We start from the raw sequence: 19650 nt of genomic DNA, 5'->3' as shown, positions 1-19650 counted from the left end.
TACAGCACCATAAGACAAGCAGCAACATTCACCAGCTACATACTCTAGTTTCAGGGTGAGTGAGTGTAGGCAAATCATTGAGGTTCCCAAGTGGGCACCCTCCTTCACCCATGTTTCGTTGAATTAGGCCCACAACACCTCAAGAAGGCTCAACGGTGTATTCCAGCATCCCAGAAACACCCCACTCTTTGCCCAGACTCAGCAGACCCAAGTCCACTGCATTTTCAAAATGATTCTTCAAACAAATTTTGCAGATTGTGTACATTTATCTACCATCATTTTGGATTACTATCTTACACTGGAGGGACTTGGGAAAAAAATACTGATATCTCTAGAATCACTTGGGGAGTCTTTTCTTTGAAAACAATGTTGGCAGGCAAAGAAAAACAGCTGAATTTATAAAGAAAGTGTATGTGTATGTGTATCTCCCATCATTACACTGGAGCGGCAGGTGTCCTGTCTGTCGTGGAGATTACAGACATGGTGTTATTGTTTTGAAAGTGATAAAGTGTGACAGCCGGGCGTAACGTGTTGCTGCCGAGTCTCTCTGCCAGCGTTTGTTCTGTCCAGTCCAGTGTGTCACTTTGTCTTCCAAACCAAACACACCCCCTCCCTGGAAACTTCCTTAGCTGATAAGGAGGTGATAAAGGTGGGCAGCAGATACACGTCGCTCATGTTTTCATACTGCCTTCAGACCAGCTTAGACACAAGCACGCACACACAAACACACCTTGTTGATCTTGCCGTTTCCCTTCCAATCACATCATTGTTTTATCCTTGTCTACGAATGCACAAACAGGCTCTTTCCTCTGTTCACCACGGCTGCATATTTGAACTCGCAGCAGAACAATGTTTGAGTCAGTGGTTCCTTGTTTCTGCTGGAGAGAGCCTGGCAGAGGCGGATAAGCCGCAATAACAGTTCAGTTCAGGAACAGTCTGGATTTCAGACAGACTGAACGGGCCCAAGGCAGCACAGAGATATCCCTGTTTTCCCTTGACTGGAACAAAGGAGGAAAACAAAAGCAAAGAAAGGAAAGCTCTCCCCATCCCTTTCTGTCACGGAGACGAGGAACAGGACAGGATGGAGAGATAGCTGATTACGTTTTGGATACAAAGAGAAGAACGACAAGTGCTTGATTTACTGACACATTCATGTTTGAAGCTGTTCAAGTTCACACACACTTTCATGTGTGGTTTAATTTTTTGCCTGGAGCTAGACGTCAAATTAAAGCCTCTGAAACTCTTCCAAATTCATTGTTTATTAAAACTATAATAAAGCAGCAATATACAATAACAATAACAACTTTCTCAATGATATACAATAATCATTCAAACTGTATACATCCATCCAGACTGAAATATTTACACATAGCTACATTCAAAAGGCGTGGTGTGTAGAGTTACTTAGTTGAGTAGACTGCAAAGGTGAAGTAAATACTGTATCGACTGTGTGCTTATCTTCCTCTTTTGAACCTGAATCTGACTGGACAGCAATGAAAAGATGAGAGAGAACTACCATCTTCTCTCATACAAATTTAAACAGCTCATATATAACTTAAGAGGTTTCTCCGCTTTAGAATTTGACATTTCTCACTGCTTGTTCAAGTTCGAACAAGGAAAGGAAACCACACAGCGAAGACCAGATGATGTCAGATAACGATGACACGCCGCCGGTGAGTTTATCACAACTGTTTGCATCAAATGTCCCCCCCCCCCCCTCGGGCCTCGCTGCAGAGCTGCACGGCGGGACCCAGCCGTCTCAGAGGCGCTGCTGCGTGTCACAGCCCAGGACCTCCAGGCGCAGGGCGATGTCGTTGATCCAGCCCCGCGGGTGGAGGCGGAGGTAGCGGCCGAACAGAGGGGGGTCAAACAGGGTGAGGGCTTCCTCGTCCGGGTCGTCGTTTCCCGTGAAGATCTGAGGAGGGAGAGGAGAGAGGAGAGAGGAATTAAGTGGTGATATTTTTAGACTGAAGCTGAACATTTTAATGCCAAAAACATCCAAAGAATTCAGTGTTTCCCCCAGAATTGTATTCCTGTCAGGGTGGAAAAGCCTCTGAAGCAGCATTTAGACCATTATGGGACACTAAAACTCTCCACTGAAACCCAGACTAAGGAAATTTAGGTGGGTTAGCAGCTCTTTAAGGCAGAGTGAACCACCACACCTATTCAATGGCAGGGGAAAAACTAGGATCCATTAGGCCTTTAAATGAAAAATTAAAAAACATTACTGAACAATTAAATGAAGGAATAAAATGTGCAAACAACAGCAGGTTTTACAGACTGTTGTTCTGTAGCTGTGGTCAGGGAGGAGCCTCCATCGTATCAGTGGTGGATGACAGCGACTGGCCAATATTTGCCAATATCGGCCCGATATATTAGTAAATCAATTTATCGGTCTAACCCTGGTATGTGTACCTTTTCTCTCTGAGATTCCTCCTCCAACACGCTGCTCCAGGAGTGTCCGTCGTGGCTGACAGTGACCGAGAACTCGGTCACCATCATCTGGGTCAGCAGTGAGCGCGCTCCCTGGGTCACGACCCCTGTGATGCGGCGGACTCTCTCCAGGTCCACCTGCAGCCACTCATGGGGGTTGTTGTTCTGGGGGGGGGGGGGGAACAGAGGAAAAGGTTTTAAATAAAGAAAGCAAAATATTTAGATCAAAAAGCAAAGGAAGTGTGTCCTGTTATTTGGAAGCGAGGGTGAAGGAGGGGAGCAGAGGGCCCAGAGGGAACATAACACACCTAGACACCGGCAGGCAGGACTTCCCCTTACAGGCCAAAGCCAGCTGTGTCAAGCAGGAAATGGAAAGATTTTTATTTTTCCCACTCTATTATATTGACAAGATGTGACTGCACAAACGATAAGCAGATGCTTTAACCATGAAAGTGTGGAATTTTTTCTCATTAATGTCATCCATCATTCATGAAAAACTACAGCATGGGAAATTGATGGGAAAAGGTTAGTTGGTGGCAGTAAAAGTCCCTGGAAAACAATGGAACTTAGAAAAATGAAACTCAGAACAAACACAGCAAAGCACCACTTTCCCCTTTTCATTTTGAAAATCTAACTTAAAAAACGTAACTCTCGTATATTTACAAACAAGGAAAAGTAGATCTAAGTAATATTATTTTATTCTGAATCCTGGATCACATTTTTCAAGAAGTCATTTTTCCTGTTTGGACTTATTTATATTGAGAAAAAGAGAAAAAACTGAATACTGAGGTTACATGTTGAATGCTCCTTGTTATGGCACGTATTGAGGATTAGGATGGCAGATCTGTGTTGCCTAGGTGTAGAGGTAGGGGTGGAGCTAGGATGCAGGGAGAGACTGACATTCCACACGGGGTATTGGGGTAACTCCCCTTTTTAGCTGGCACCTCGACACACCTGTGGGGGCTACCACCTGAGAGCTGCTGCTAGCGGAGGGCTGCTGCTAGCTGCTGGCTGGGTGTGAGCACGCGACTGCTGAGACGCCACCGGAGGCGGCGAAGCCACGTGGAAGACTCTGACAGAGACAGATATCGCTTGACAGTGATACCGGAACCGGGATTTCATTGTACACCTTAAAATGCACGGGGCACACTTTCACAACACATGAACTACAAAACCAACATAACCGCGTCGGTGCTGGCCGAGCCCGGAGCTCGAAGACGACCGGAGGGGACGCCCGAAGCGTCGTGTCAAGGTTCGGAGGCCGCTGGTATCAGACGTGGGGAGGTTCGGCTGGAAGTGGTGAGTACCCACTTACCCCCCTAGACAGATAGATTGCACACAGTAGGTAAGTGAGGCATATTATTCAAGTCTTTCGCACACACTGTAGGGAAAGACCTTATTGTTGCAGACGCTAACGTTAGGAGCCTAGGAGTAATAATAGTTTGTATTAGCGAGCCGGGTAAACGTTCGGTCGTCTCGTAACACTCCTCAACTTTTAAGGAAGTGTGCATGCAAAAAACAGAAACGTACTAATTAAGTGATCTTAGCTTACTTAAGCCTTTGTATCCCTTTTGCAACACAAACCACCTTCAACCTTATCCTTCACCATTCAGTTCTACCAAATGCCTGTCTGTAATGGTCGACCTGCGGTCGTTGACCCGATCACAAGCCCTACTGCTCGGCTTGTGACCTTTCACAACAACTCAACAGTCTGATAGGAGGACAAATCACACCTCTACGGCTCAGTGCCGCGGAGTGTGAAAGTGATAAGTTGGAGAGGAAAGCAGAACGAGAGGAGAGGAGAAGAGAGAGACTACAGGGCAAAAGAATAAAAGGAGAGAGAAGCGTGAGAAGCTGAGAGGAGAGAAGTCATATTATGGAAAAACAGCACGCGTGACACCGGTTCCTAACATAGTGTGAGCGAGCGAACACTTCGCGATATCGCTTTGGAAAATGTCTTGACGTGATCTGAACAGTGTCGCTGAGGTACATAACGGGAACCAATCAGCTTTCAGTGTGGGCATTAACTTTATTTTGCACTCTTTTCCTGTGTCTTTTTCATGAAAACAAGTCAATATCTAAACCATAATTACAAAAAGTTTTGAGTTGGCTGCTACTTCCTTTTTTGTGCCATTTGTGTCATGTTGTCCTATTTGCTCTCTATGTAAGGAACCGGTAGGGGTGATGAGCAGAGCAGACTGTCTTTACCTAAGTGAAAGTGTTATTTATTGAGTTATACCACCTGTTTTCCAAAAATAGTTTTTGCTTTAAATAGGTTAAATAAAAATATAAAATTCTGTGTCTATTATTGTGAGTGTGTGCGTGTGTGCTTGCACCTTCGGCCTCCAGGCGTTGGCGCTGCCCTCCTGGTGGAGGCGGGCGAGTTCGGGTCTCCAGGTGCGCAGCAGAGATGAATGAAACGAGGAGGAGCTAAAGCTTCTGTCAGGAATCTGCCTCCTCTGGAGCCCGAGAGGGAGAGAGCAGCCTGGTCACACACACACACACACACACACACACAAACACACACACACAGAGCAGAGTCATCCTCAGCCTTTTCACATTGTAAAACTGGAACACTGAGAAAATGCTGATTCCCTCGGTACAACTCACTGTTGAGGTCGCAGCCCAGCAGCTCCAGGCGGAGGGCGGGGTTTCTCACAGAGTTCACTGGATGGATCCTGATGTAGCGAGCCACGATTGGTGGAGAGAAGCGGTTGTCTTTCACCTTGGAGCCGTCCATGTTGCCATTAAAGATCTGAAACACAGCCAAAACAGTCAAACGGTTTGGTTCAGACTTAAAGGTCATTTGTGTAGGATTCTTCAAATATAAAATGAATTATAATGAATGGATTAGAATCAGCAGCACTGTGTTTTATAGCCCTACGAGCTCCTTTGCATTAACATATTTCATTATTTTCCGCTTATTCTGATGGTAACTCACTAGTCTACAGGAAGAGATTGTTCATGATGAATTGAGCCTGAGATCTTCCAAACTGATATAAGAAGCAGATCATAGGCGCTGCTATTTGTAATGTTAGTGTTTAATCAGCTGTTAAAATATAATGCGCAGTGTGTGTCAACCAATCAACCAGCCGACCGACATACGTAGGTGGACCTGGTGCGGTTTCCTCGGTAGGTGGTCCAAGTCTCCTGGTCCAGGCTGTAGGAGATGTTGAAGTGGGTGATGAAGTTGTCCCTCAGTGAAGCCCTGACTCCCTGGGTCTGGACACCGTGCAGCAGGGTGGGCTTCTGGAGGTCCACCTGGGAGCACACACAGACACACATTGGTCCTCATGCAGAGGGAACAGTAAGAAAATCCAAAGGCAGGTTCATGAAGCGTGCCCATTTCATTTCTGTTCTTACCCATGAACAAAGTAAGAGACTATTGATGAATTCCAAGATCAAATAGTTTCTTGCATGAGGCCCATTGATGTAGCCGATAAATGCTGGGAAGAGGATAACAGTATGGAAGAAAGCTCTGTGTCTCACCTGTATCCATGACATCTTGTCTCTGGCCATCCAGGCATTGATGTAACCAGACTGGTCCAGCCGAGCCAGCCTGGCCTCCCAACTACCTGGATACACACACACACACACACACACACACACACACACAATTATATAATCCATGTCAATATTAGTCATTTCCAGGCTTTGAGATTTCATGAAGCTGCTCAGAGGCCACCAGCACAAGACTGAAGTTGTTCTATTCATTTTCCATGCGTGAGTGTTTGTGCTTAACTCTTACATTAGAGGGTCTTCTCTGTCCATTAGCCTTGCATAGGCTGTCTTACCTATGTGATTTGATGCAGTGATCTGGGAATCCTCAATCCTTCCCGACTTCATCCCCAGAGGCAACACACATCCTGTAAAGCCAGCATGAGGAAATGCCATTCACTGATGCACATCAGAATTCCAGCTGTGTATAATCATCCGTTCAAAAATTCCCGAAATCCAAGTCTGTGCACTTTTGATACGAGATGTGAAACAAGATCGAACCACACTGTAATATGGTAGTTTATTTATAGCCATCTGAGGCTGATACACAGATATGATTCATCATTATACAAAGAAGGGAAAGTATCAAGTATAAAGTAGTAGAGATGACTGACATGCTGTTTTGGTGTTTTGACATGCATAGAATGTGTGACTGTACCTCAGAAATGTGTCCTGGTAATGTGGGAAAGCCTCTGGCACAGAATTTAGACAATCTGACTCTAAATACTTCAGTTGCAGGAGTGTTGGAATTTAATAGGAGTGTAAGTAATCGAGTTCCCACTCCCAGTATTGAAAAATTCCATTTATTACCATTGATGAACTGTCAACTGCAGCAATATTTTTCACAGTTATGTTCATTCAAGGTGTACATACGTGGATTATAGACCAGTAGTTTGGCCCTCATGCCAGCCAGCTGGTACTCTCCTACAGTGCACTCCACCAACCAGGTGCCCGCTGTGGGGGGCCTCATCTCCACCGTGCCAAACACTCCTGGAGGGTGAGGAGTGGGGGACAGACAGAAAGTCCAATGCAATAGATGGAGCAGCAGTGTGAAAGACAAAGAGAAAGGAGAGATAGAAAGTTTGCAGATTGGAGTTTTAGTCATACAAACATTTTTCTCAAGCAGAGCTGCTCTGGAGGTAGAAAATAATCTCATTGGTTGAGTTAAACGTAAAGGGGCGGAGCTAAAGTACCAAATTTGTTCAGAGTGCATGAGCTAACTGGCAAACTTGAATGCTAAAGAAGTAACTGCGGTCAAAATATAATTAACATATAACTGGCAATGACCTTTTTCATGCATTCATGACCATGACATTCATGATGATGGAAGGTCAGCGGCTAGCTAACTAGCTTACCTAGATAGCTACAGGCTAGTATGGCTAGTTTGAATTTGGCAGGTCAGCTAGACTAACTAGCTAACCTAGATAAATTACTATAAGCTGCATTTAGTTACTCAGTTAGTAGCAAGTGTGTGCTAGGCTTCATAATATTAGCTTCCTCCTCTGTTAACCCTTGCATTTTTCACTAGGCTTCAGTCTAATGTTACTCAGCCAGAAAAACTGTAGTTCTTTGGCTCTGCCCATTGATGTTTAACTCAACCAATGAGATTATTTCTGCCTCCAGAGTAAAGGTTGTACAACTCCAATCTGCTGAGAGTTTGTGTAAATGTGTGGGTATGCTTCTACATATGTAAGTACTTTACATAATCTATTCACTTGGTAGTGTTTTTATGTGAGAGAAAGTAGCAGAGAGACAGAGAGAGAAGTCACATAATACTGTATGTGTACATGTGTGTTTACCAGGGTAGAGGTTGTAGACCCCCATACGGTGTTCCTGCTCAGTGTGAACGCTGAAAGACAAGCCATGGAAGTGCACGGCATGGTACTCCCCGTCGCTCCCCACATTTAGAAGGTGCCACCTGACTGTCTGGTGCTGGGCAACCAGCAGACCAGGAAGAGTCTCTGCCACATAGCCATTTATTGCTATGGATAAAGAAAAGATGGCATTATTTCTGAGAATAGTACTAGTAATAGTCAATAGTAGATTGACAAACTATATATACACACACATAAATACAGTATATGTACAGTATATATAATATATAATATAATATATTACTCCCTAACTGCAATTCCAGAATGAGAGCTGTACAGTTTAAATTAGATTACCAAATGTGTATTACTAGCCTATTTAAGTTTAAGATCCATTTATATGTAAGTAGTTAATTGACCTGCATAACCTTAACCTTAACCTAAATCGGATCCTTAACCATTATAGATCCTTGATCATAATGTGACCCGATCATCCCTATTTTTAGTTTCTCCACCTGCAAACTTATTGCTGGTCTGGAACCAGGGATCTTCTGGGTCGGCTTGGCAGGGAGGGGCGCAGTGCTGCCGCAGGTTCTCCTCCAGGTACCAGCTCTTGGTTTCATCAAAGGTGTGGAAGAGCAGGGTGTACTCTTGGATACCGGTCTGCAGCCTCAGACGGGTCTTGAAGGTACCGGCCTTACAGATGACCAGCGGACCAATCAGACCTGAGTGAAGGTCCCGCTCCTGCAGGGGAACACAGTAAAGAACATTGTTGTATCCTTATATTAGCATATACTAGTAGGAGAAAAACATAAGCGCCACGGTTATTATTGTAAACTAAAACTAAAGCTGATCAATGAAAAATGAGACTGTGAAAAAGCTAAAACTGAACTAAAACTAAAAGAAAATAAAAATATTTTTTAGTTTTCATCTTTTAGTTGATGTGCAGGGTAAAAAGACAATGATTTTTTGCTGTATTTAATGAATGCTAATTTGCAAATGCAAAATTCTTATAAATAGGCTACATTTTTAAAAATGTATAATGTATTGTTTGTGTTACACAATGCACAATTGCAAACACATACAACATACCTGTTCTGTCTTCTATCATTCTAGCTTTACCAAAAATGCTAAAACTAGCACAGAAACTAAATAAACTAAAATGACCAATCCCACATGAAAAACTAACTAAAACTAAACTGAAATTGAAATAGAAATTGAAAACTAGATGAAAATAAAAAGTAATGAAAAGTCCCAAACTATAATAAGAGCATACTCAAAAGACAGACACATACATCCATGAAACAGCACTGAAACAGGCTAGAGGTGAACACACACACACACCTTGTCCACAGTGGAGTAGTAAGCCCCAGCCTTGCAGTCAAATTCGGTGCTGGTGGGCCCTTGTTTACTGGTTATCTTCCAGTTGTAGACGCGGGTCTCCCCGGGGGGCACGGCCTCTCCTGGGACCCCGGTGGGTGCGGAGGCCATGGTCTGGGCCATCCCGGCCCCCTGGTTGCGGTCGTACACTCCCTGGAGGTGAAAGGAGTACGGCCTGGACGCCTTGTTCTTAAAGCTCACCTTGAATACGACAAAGGAGAAAATTACTTTGATTTTATAATTGTAAAATGGATAGGTCGCCTACTTTCAATAAAAACAGAGGATTTTTTTTCCAAAAAATCGGAGACAAATATTTTTGAGATTAGGAAGTTGAGTGATGTTGAGGAGCTGCAGAAACACGTTAACACTTAACATTATAGTACATTGTAAAGTACATTATAAATAGGTAAATGAAAGAAAAAATTGCTCTATAGTTTTTATTATGATGCATCATACACAGCAAAATTGTCACTGTTACTTTAACTCAACAGCATTAAAAATCAACACTATGCCATATTATGTCCACACCCATCAGAGTTAATTTAACACTTAAGATAGATTTAAACAGCCGCCCTTATTAACACTGTAAACGTTGCTGTGTATTGAACATTGTCATTCAAGTACCTACTGAGAATACATGACAATGCAGTTTTTTTTCCTTTGACAGTTTTTGGAGGTGAAAACCTTCTGCTCAGCTACCACTAACTCACAATGAGGAGATCATTGATCTCGGTGCTGATGACAGGTCCCATGATTCCCAGGTGTTCTTGGAGCTCTCCTCTTGTCATAGGATGAAGGAAGTCTTTGTCCCTGTAGGCCCGGAACACGACCTTCTTATACTCCGGCAGGAACTTCCTCATGCCGCGACGCATCTCTCTGAGGAGGGGAGGAGATGAGCCAATACAGCTGCTTTAAAGATTGCTTAGAAGGGATTTTTAAACACAGTTTTCCATTGGCATTTGTGAAATATTTGGTATTCTTTGACTTATTTATGAGCAGCAACACTATGAAACTGTTGGATGCAGTTTCAAACATCCTCTCAAATTTCACCCAGTTCTTAGCTCTTACATTACTTAGATCAAGCAACCAAATGAATATGAAAAAAAAGCCCTTAAGTCCTGCAGGGAAACCAGAACAGTAAGTTTTCCCAACCTGGGTTTGATGAGCTGGTGTGGCAGTCTGATGCCATAGTCCCAGGTGACTTCCTCAGCAGCAATGTAGTAGTGCTGGTACTTAGTACCTCCGGAACGCAGGTCCATGTAATCTGTACCAAATATATTTGATGTGCTGTTCTCCTATGATAAATTAAGAATAATATAGAAAAATGAAAAATTAGTGTATGGGTGAGGGGGAAGTCCTTTGATTTTTGAAGTTGAAGTCTATGAAATGAAGCATGAATACTTAATGAATGCAAACACACACTTGCATACACACACACACACGCAGTACCTCTTGGGTGTAGTCGTCATACTCTAGAGACAGAGCTATCCTTGCGGCGGTCTCGTTATATTTAGTATCGTTGTAGTAACCAAGATCTAGAAGATCCACTGTCTGAAGTTCAGACTGAATGTGGTTTTGCGCCACCAGATTCTGATCCAAATCTTGTGAACTGCTTGGTTCCAAAGTTGAGTCCTTCTTGTTCAGCAGTGGATTTAGTAAGATCTCGTTGCTCTCCTCCAGCTCTCCCTTCGTCCCATTCTTTTCCCTCGCCACTTCGCCCCTTACTTCAGCCTTCATCTTGGCACCAGTGTCAGTCCTGTTTCCCGCAGCCTCTCCTCCGACCTCTATCCCAGTTCCTCTACCTTCCGAAACATCCACATGTCCATCTGTCCCGTCTCCCTCTGCCTGTCTTCTCTGTCTCCCGCCTCCCTGTCCTCCAGGTCCGGGTCCAGGTCTGACCCCGTCCTGGGCCACCGAGGCTGTCCACTCCCCGTCTCTCTCCAGTTCCTCCAAGATATCCTGCGGGATTTCTCCTTCTGACACCATGTTGCCATTGTCCCCCTGTGATGATGTCACCATCACATTCCTCACCTCACACAGCGTCTCTCCTCCTGCAGCCCCAGGCCCCGCAGTGACATCATTAGTGACGTTGTTATCAGTGGTGTTTACTGATTGAGTTGCGTTGTCGTTAGGGAAGGGTTTCTTGCACAGCCGAACTGTCACTGTGCGATTCTGGGGTCTTCTGCTCCTCACTCGTGGTCCTAATATCTCGTCCAGATAGTCAGATAATTCATCGTCTTCGTTATCGACCAATGGGAGGTCTCCGTTGTCACAGGGCCGAACCGTGTAGCGGATGCTCATCCCCCGGCTCTTGAGGCTGCCGTCGAAGGCACTGATCTCCCACTCACCTGATAGATGACATAGGTAAGAGTTGATGTGATTGAGTCTAGCAGGTCGACTGAAGGCTGTAGTATTTTTTCACATTTCAAGCGGAAGAGGAAGAAGCTATGTTGAAATGACAGTATGATAATTCTTTTGTTTCACATCAGCGACCATGACTAACAATTCTTAATCAGTATTTCATGCACTAGCGGTTTAGAATGAGGAAGCTAAATTTATTACCACGCTAATTGAACCTGATTTGCTTGCTATACTGATAAAAAATTATTTCTGACAGTTGAATGGCCGGAAACACATCAACAGCTTTGGTTAAATACAATATCAGTGATTCATTTCATATTCTTAAGACAGAGATCTATCAATTCAATTGTAATTTTCATCTTTAAGAAGGTCCTGGGCCTTGGGGGTTGATCAGATAACTAAATTACAGCTGACCTCAATTGACTTGTAGCATGGGATGATTCCTGGTAGGCTACTTTACTGCAGATTGGAGTTATAAAAACATTATTGGAGGCAGAAATTCTATGGAGGCAGAAATAATCTCATTGGTTGAGTTAAACCCCAATGGGTTGAGCCAAAGAACCACAGTTTTTCTGGCTAAGTTATGAAGCCTTGGATTTTATGAAGCCAGCCCTCTAATAACTGATTAGCTAGTTAGCCTAGCTGACCTCCCAAGTTCCAACTAGCCATACTAGTTTATAGCTATCTGGGTAAGCTAGTTAGCTAATGGGTAAGCTAGTTAGCTAGCTTACCCAAGATCATGAATGCCATAAAAGAAGATTTAGATTTTTATTTAGATTTTTATTTATATTTTGACCATTTTCTTTGCCAGTCAACTTTGGCTGTTCGCTAACTTGTGCTCTTGGGTTTTCTGGCTTCGCCCATTGAGGTTTTACTCAACCAATGAGACTATTTCTGCCTCCAGAACAGCTCTGCCACTGAAACATGTTTGCATCACTAAAACTCCAGTCTGGGACCTCACCCATCAGCTCGGTCTCCATGGGAATGGTCTCGCCAGTCATGGGGAAGAGGGTGAGGACGGACTGGTAGACGTTGTGGTACTGGAAGGGGTTTCCTGTGAAATAGACGGAGAGGAAGTCGCTCTGGGTGCCCACGTTGGCCACGTGCCAGAAGGTGACATCACTCTGACACATCACAAACTGGCGCCCGCTGAACATGACACCGTTCACACCTGGAAGTGGACACACATTTACATTTTGAGGTTTAAGGATAATTCCCGCTTTTTGATGTGATATTCAGGTGGTTCTGTGGCAGTAGAGTAGTATAAGAGCCAGGTGAAGCTGGAATGGATGGACAGGGACATATGGTGAACTCACTGTAAATGACATTGGAGCTGTAGAAGTCGGGATCGTTGGGATTGACTTTGGAAGGATCCTGGCTGTACTTCTGAATGTTTTCACTGATGTACCAACTTCTGTTCTCGTCAAAGACAGCAAACATCAGGCTCCTCTCTTTATCTGAGCCCAACTGAACCCAACAACAGAATCAGAAATGAAGTGATAAGAGACACAGGATATGAAATGGTATGAGGCAGGTGAGAGGCTATGTTGTTTGTGTTCATTGGAGCTGAGCTAAAAAGACAGTGACACTGAGTTCTTCTCACCAGGTGTCCTCTGGTGTCGATGGCCTCGTACTTGCAGATGAGCAGGGTGCCCACGAGCCCCGAGGCCAGGTCCCTCTCTGGGGAGACGGTGCTCTGGTACAGCTGGGTCAGACACTGGGGGTCTCCATCCAGGGGCCCGTCGGCCGCCGTCAGCCACCAAACGTAGCCAAACGTCCCATTGGGGGGCACCGCCATGGAGCGCAGGTCCTTCTCTGCCACTGTTTTTAATTAGAGCAGATTAGATGAAACTTTGATGGTCCCTGTGGGCCATCGCAGCAGCAGAGTATAAGATGTAGATAAGAATAAAACCAATAGAGGGTACTTAAAGATGCTAATAATACGACAGTGTCCTTACTGACAGATATACAGGCTTGAAGCGGATTTCGCAAGTGTGCATCGCTAGCTATTCACATGATCAGGTGAGCAGATGGAAGAACAGAAAGAAAGGGGACACAAGCAGAATTTACAATGACAAGCGAATACAATTTAACACCACCTTTCTGTTATGGCACTCAGGATGTGAGAAAACCATAGTTGAAAGACATTATTTTAGTCCCATTTTATGTGACCATGTTTACCATTTGTGGATCTCTGCAGTGGTTGGATCCGGGTGAGGCCGTTGGGGTAGATATTGAAAGGGCGACTGGCCAGGTTCCTGAAAATGATCTGGAAGCACAATTTAAAGGGAGTTCAATAGAAAGTCACCCAAAGAGCATGTGCACAAGTCCACGTCTATCCTTTTACATTGATTTTCTTACTATAGGTTCAGCTCATCCACACACAATAACTTGTATTGAGTTTGGACTCACTCACATGGAACTGATCATTGACTTCTCCTTTCAGCAGTGGGCCCAGCAGTGTGTTGTGAGGGTTTTTCCTCTGGGTGAAGGTGCTGTCTTTGTATTCTACATACACCACCTTCTTATACTGGTAGCCCAGTCGATGGGGAGAAGTAGAGAAGTAACCCGATTGCAGCTCGCTGATAGGGGAGAGCAACAGCAAAGAAGGATGTTTCTTGACTACAGTGATGAAAATGAGCCTTTCTGGCTTTACGGATTTACAGAAATGTTTATTAATGCAGCCTTTTCCATAGAATCACTTGATTTCCCCGTCTTCCCCTCCTCCTCCTCCCTGTCTTCCCTACCTGTCTGTGGGTTTGAGGTGAGGAGTGTAGTCCCAGGTGATCTCCTCAGCGGCGATGTAATGCTCCCAGATTTTAGTGCTCTGTCCCCTGCTGGCCCTGGCTTGTGGCCGTGGCTTCCTGGGCTGAAAGTTTAAGGTGTTGAACATGTTCTCGCCATTGCCGTATTCCTCGCCGTAGTGGTAGTCCCCGTAATCATTGTGCTTGACGTTCCGCAGGTCCGGGCCAGGCGGAGCGGCGGGCTCGGGACAGTCCTCCACCGTGAACACGGCACTCATGCCAGCTAGGAAGGACAGAGGTTCACAATAAGAGTTATTAATCGAACTAGAGGAAATGAGATTAATTTCAATACCGGGTCTTTCCTACCGTGGAGGTGGGAGTGTATCCGGCAGCTGATGAGGAAGCGGCCCAGAGTGGCGGGCTTCATTTCTGCGGCGGTGAAGGTCATAGGGGTCATCTCCAGGGTCACTTTACGATGGCTCATCACCTGAAAAAACAAAGATGTTGATAAAGAGAGGATGATGCCAGAGTGCAATGTATGTGTGTATGTCTGACTAGGAGAGGGTGTCATGCTAGACTGTGTTTTGCTTCATTGTGTCTGACAGCAAAACTATAAAGTAGCTTTGTAACAAGGAAAAGAAAACGTATTCTTTGTTTGTATGGTATCATCCTAGCTGCCAGTTATGAAACAAGAAGTAAACAAACTAAAGAATTATTTCTACAATTTCTACTACTGCATTGCAACTCCAACAACTGCATTCTTCTGCCAGTGATGAACTGAAGTTGGGGATCAATTTATTTAATGGTTATATAAAAAAAATAAAAAATAAATCTTAAACTAATCACTAGTAACAGGTTTTCCTAGTCACTGACTAAGTTTACATGTGTAATTTAAGTCTAATTTTATGTTATACAGTGTTATAACATAGAAGTGGAGTGATAAAAAAACATACAGTGATAAACTACAGTTATAAAAACAACAGCGAGAAAAGATGCAGTCAGTAATCTGTGCAGGTAAGAAAACTAAAACCCAAGGATCTTATAGAAACATCTCACCTCAAAACAAGCAGGCTAGAACTGAATTGCCTCTATGCAACTTCAGTAAAATAGTCAGTAAGTTGCATTGGATTAATTGTTTATATGTGCAAGAAAATTCCATTTTGACTGACAGTTGAGACAATAAGCACACAGTCCGATTAGTTTCATTTTTGGACTTTGTAATAAGTATTCCTGAAAATGTCTAATTCTAACTTTGGAAATGTAGGAGTTTGAAAATAAATGAATTTGTTTGCTGTGACTGAGGTCAGGCCGCTTCATTGTGAAGACCTGTATCACCTGTAGAGTGTGATCCTGGAACTGAATGGAGTGGATTTCCGGAGCTGTGCCCATCCCGATCAGATGCCAGAACACGTGATCACGGCCCTGACACAGGGTCAGACCTACACACACACACACACACACACACACACATAGACACACAGACAGACAGAGACACAGAATGAGGTTAAATTCCTGTGTAGACCACATACACACATACAGCCACACTGAGCATAGTGACAAATCACGACTTCCTGGAGCTGATTCCATGTCCAGAGCGAACATTTTTGTAATTTATTACCAGGTAACGTAGAGTTGATGTATCCGTTGACGGTGTGGTAGTCTTTCCTGCCGCTGCTCTTCTTGAACTTGTCTCTGCTCCTCCGCTCCCCGATCTCCCCGTACCAGCTCTTGGTCTCATCAAACACAGCAAACAGTAGGACAAACTCTGGGCTTCTCCTCTGGCCGTCCTCTGTGAAGGCACCTGGGAGAGCGCACACACACATCAACACACACACAGTATACATACAGTATGCCTAGTAGTGACTGTAAGATAACCTTTATTGCTGAAACAAATGATGAGCTGCTGAAATATGGATGATATAACATGAAAAGGTCTTGACTGTCATTATGCTTTACCGAGCAACGAAGGATATAAACTCACATTAAAGGCAAGAAAACGTCTGCCTGTAGGTGTAATTAGGGGCCTATCCCCCTCACACACACACACACACACACACACACTAACTTGACTTGCAGACGAGCAGGGCTCCGATGAGTCCTGAGTTGGCGTCTCGGACCGTGTCCACCTGGGACGAGTAGGAGTAGGTGAGGCACTCGGGGTCGCTGGCGGTGGGGCTGTCTTTAGCGTTGATGTCCCACACGTACTCATAGTATCCTCCAGGAGGCACAGCGTCATCCTCCTTCTCCTGGCCCGCCGTCGAGTCATCATACCCTGCTCCTGGAAAAACAGAGAGGGAGAGAGAGAGAGAGAGAGCAGAGGAGGGGGAGTGAAGGTTTCCACGATATTCACTCAGCAGGATGGGTCACCCAAGCAAGAACATTGCCATCACTGTTAGATAAAATGATAAATGTGGTCTAATGCAAACTCATTAATGTCCTTACCCTTATTAAAAAGAAATATAGCAATCCTATGATAACTTTTAGAGGGATAATATACAATCATGACAGTGAAATTTTAAAATATCATGGATCTACTGTAGGTCCAAAAATATACCACAGAAAATCCTCTAGTAATAATCACAGGAGATACAAAAAAGCATAAAGTCACATAAACTGACTTTTGAGTACCACAGACAAACTAGAAGTCCCTATATGAATATTTTGGTGGTTTTTCATTAGGGAATATTCTGAATTGCTACTTTTATCATGAGAGTTATAATGTAACAACAGCTTCAAAACAGGCATTAATGTGAAACCAAAATCAGTGTTTCTCAAGAACCGCTGATGTAAAAAAAACACATATAGGGGAAGCATTGACTCACATGGCATGTGCACTGACTCACATCGACACACTTACACACGGGCACACACACACAAACCTTTCCCTCCCTTGACTCTTTATTGACTCTGGATTGGATTAGATCGGCTTCATAAAGAGCCGTTCCTGGACATGAGAGCAGCAGATTTTCAGATTACGGTAAACTCTCATGAGAATCCAGCCTGTGGCAGGAAGACATCCGCTGTTTACAGTAACTGGCTGCTACGGATTTTAAAGCTGGTAAGCCCCAGGAGGTTTAGCCGGGACACGATCAGCATGAGGATCCATGCTGATGTGCCAGCCCTCAGTGGACGCTCATGACCCCTTTAGATCAGACCAGACATGCAATAGTACCTGTTGCCCCAAGCGTTTCCTCTCTGGAAGTTGACGTGTCTTGGAAGATCAAAGAAATTGCAACTATTTATATCCATTTTTTACCCACTTCAGATTCCTGCATGTGTTTAAGGCAGAGGCATCCTGCTGACCTTATGGTTCTGAACATAAAACTCTGCATAGGGAGGATAAACATAATGACTATTGGCTGTAATTTTTAAAGCATGAGGACACATATTTTGGGGATTTGCTATTGGGAAATAAATAAAAATGCCTCCCTTATTATCAAAATGTTTGTTACTTTTATGATTCTGGCCAGCAGCAACTCAACATTAACTCCAGCCAGCTGCATGAAGGGTGGAACTGGAAATTATTTGTCAACTTGTTACTTAAACCCTTGCTACCAGAACCATAAGTATGACCAGCTTCTGTTCTCTCAGCTTCTCTTCCGGTCTCACTAAAATACTCCAGACTTCAGCAGATCATGTGGGTGAGGAGATCTGACTGGCATGTATGCTTCATCATGCTGTAAAGGTCAGTGTCGTATTGGATCAGTTAGCTTAACTAAGCTTTCTGGTCTATTTTTGCTGCTGACTCATGTGCAATTTAATATGGATTTAACATCAAAAACTGAGCATGAGTCAAAAAGTTGAGTCAAATCATGAGTAAACAGAACAGGCTGCTGTCGACTCATTAAAAATGATGTGAGTCAACAAATGAGTAAAAACCCATGTTCAAACGATGACCGCAACAAAAAAGAGGCTAACTTCGGTTCACTGTCCCAGTACTTTGGAGTGTGTGTTCTCACCTTCAGACTGTTTCCAGTAGCTGACCCCTACAGGACTGATACTGTAGGGCTGGGACGCCAGGTTTTTGAAGTGGACTACCACACTGTCGCCGGCCTGGGCGTGGATCACCGGGCCCTGGATACCTGCAACCAGTGAAAATTCATACATGTGACTCCCATGATGTAAAATACAAAGCTGCTCCATTTTGGTCTACATCACTCTCCCATTCTCTGTCTGTAAAGCAACTCCAGGTTTTACACTTTTTACATAGAGAGTATAGATTCACAAATATTGATTGGACTCTCCTAGGCCATAAATGGAGTGGACAAATTGCTACAATAATCAATAAAATACTTTATCAAATGTGATGAAAATATGATCCCAAAATACATTTGAGACTATAGAAGCAGAGCAGACCCACCTGCCCAAGCAGGCCTAGGCTTGGGGACGGAGTATGTGGCATCAGTGTACTCCCTGTAAACAGCCTTGATGTATTTTTGGAGAATATCTTTGGATCGGCTCCTAAAAAATAAAATACAGCCAATTAATGAAACCCATGCAAATCAAGTTTATGAAACATAACATTATCAATGTCATTCAAACAATCATGTCAATACCATGAGCAAAATGAGGAGGCTCAAAAGGTTTTTGAATAAATCACTGCGCAGGGTCGTGCGTCCCGCGAGAATACACTGGAAAAAATATCCATCTGAACAAGCTGTAACAAGTAGTATTGGATCTTAAAATCATATTTTTCTATAACATATGCCAATGGGATGAGTTCACAATGTAACCAGTTCAGTTCCCAATGCAAATCAACTTGCTTCAAAAACTTTCTTCACTCGTGTAATTTTCTCGATACCGTGAGTTTTTTTGCCTCATTCTGCCTTGTTTCAAGCTCTGTCAAGAAAATTCCTGAAACAAGTGAAGGTGTCTTGGAAGCAATTAGAATTATCGCACCCCATATTGGTAGAGCTTTCCACTTGTTTTATGAAAAAAAAAAACATTTTAAGACTCGATGTGACACTAAATGACCATCTTTTGCAGTGTGCCGCTAACAAAGAGTGTAGCTATTGCTAAAGTTTTTTTTTTTTTAAGTTAACCTTTGGTCAGACGCCGCGTCAGCCTCGTCCAGGTAGATATAGTCCCATCCGATTTCCACAGCGGCTATATAATACTCCTTTATGGTGGAGTTAGACTGCTGCGCGTCTCCGAGCGCGCAGATGAGCGGCAGCAGCAGCAGAAGTGGCGCTCCCATCTCAGCGTGCGCACCTGTCGGCTCCATCTGACCAACCAGAACAAGACGGCCGGTTTCTGACGCTCCTCCGGCGGGGAGAAATATTTAAAGGGACGCGGGACAGAGCGAAGCGGTGACGAGAGAGAGAGAGAGAGAGAGAGAGAGAGTTGGCGCGTGGGGGCGTGTGGTGATTTGTGCGTGTGCGTGTATGCGCGCGCTCTTGTGTGTGTGTGTGATTAATAAGTGG

At 44.0% G+C, this 19650-nt stretch overlaps 1 protein-coding gene across 1 annotated transcript; it reads right to left on the bottom strand.

The window, feature by feature from the left end:
* Window positions 1–1759: 1759 nt before the first annotated feature.
* Window positions 1760–19424, bottom strand: f8 (coagulation factor VIII, procoagulant component). The gene is made up of 28 exons (XM_071515177.1): window positions 19270–19424; window positions 18588–18688; window positions 18187–18309; window positions 16293–16505; window positions 15846–16028; window positions 15563–15666; window positions 14594–14714; window positions 14231–14510; window positions 13900–14065; window positions 13665–13752; window positions 13087–13304; window positions 12800–12950; window positions 12445–12654; window positions 11211–11470; window positions 10572–11165; window positions 10275–10417; window positions 9833–9998; window positions 9087–9323; window positions 8258–8486; window positions 7731–7913; window positions 6805–6921; window positions 6228–6299; window positions 5923–6008; window positions 5539–5694; window positions 5044–5188; window positions 4770–4918; window positions 2416–2598; window positions 1760–1915 (listed from the first exon to the last, which is right to left on the bottom strand). Exons 1-28 carry the CDS (start codon window positions 19422–19424, stop codon window positions 1760–1762), a joined length of 4989 nt encoding a protein of 1662 aa, XP_071371278.1.
* Window positions 19425–19650: the final 226 nt, after the last annotated feature.

The sequence above is a fragment of the Centroberyx affinis genome, unplaced genomic scaffold (genome assembly GCF_046629955.1).
Source record: "Centroberyx affinis isolate AG114_WGS23_722 - 3 ecotype Tasmania unplaced genomic scaffold, CSIRO-AGI_Caff_v1 ptg000318l_1, whole genome shotgun sequence".
Lineage (NCBI taxonomy): Eukaryota > Metazoa > Chordata > Actinopteri > Beryciformes > Berycidae > Centroberyx > Centroberyx affinis.
Note: the sequence above shows the minus strand (reverse complement) of the source record. Positions and strands in the feature narration are given on the sequence as shown.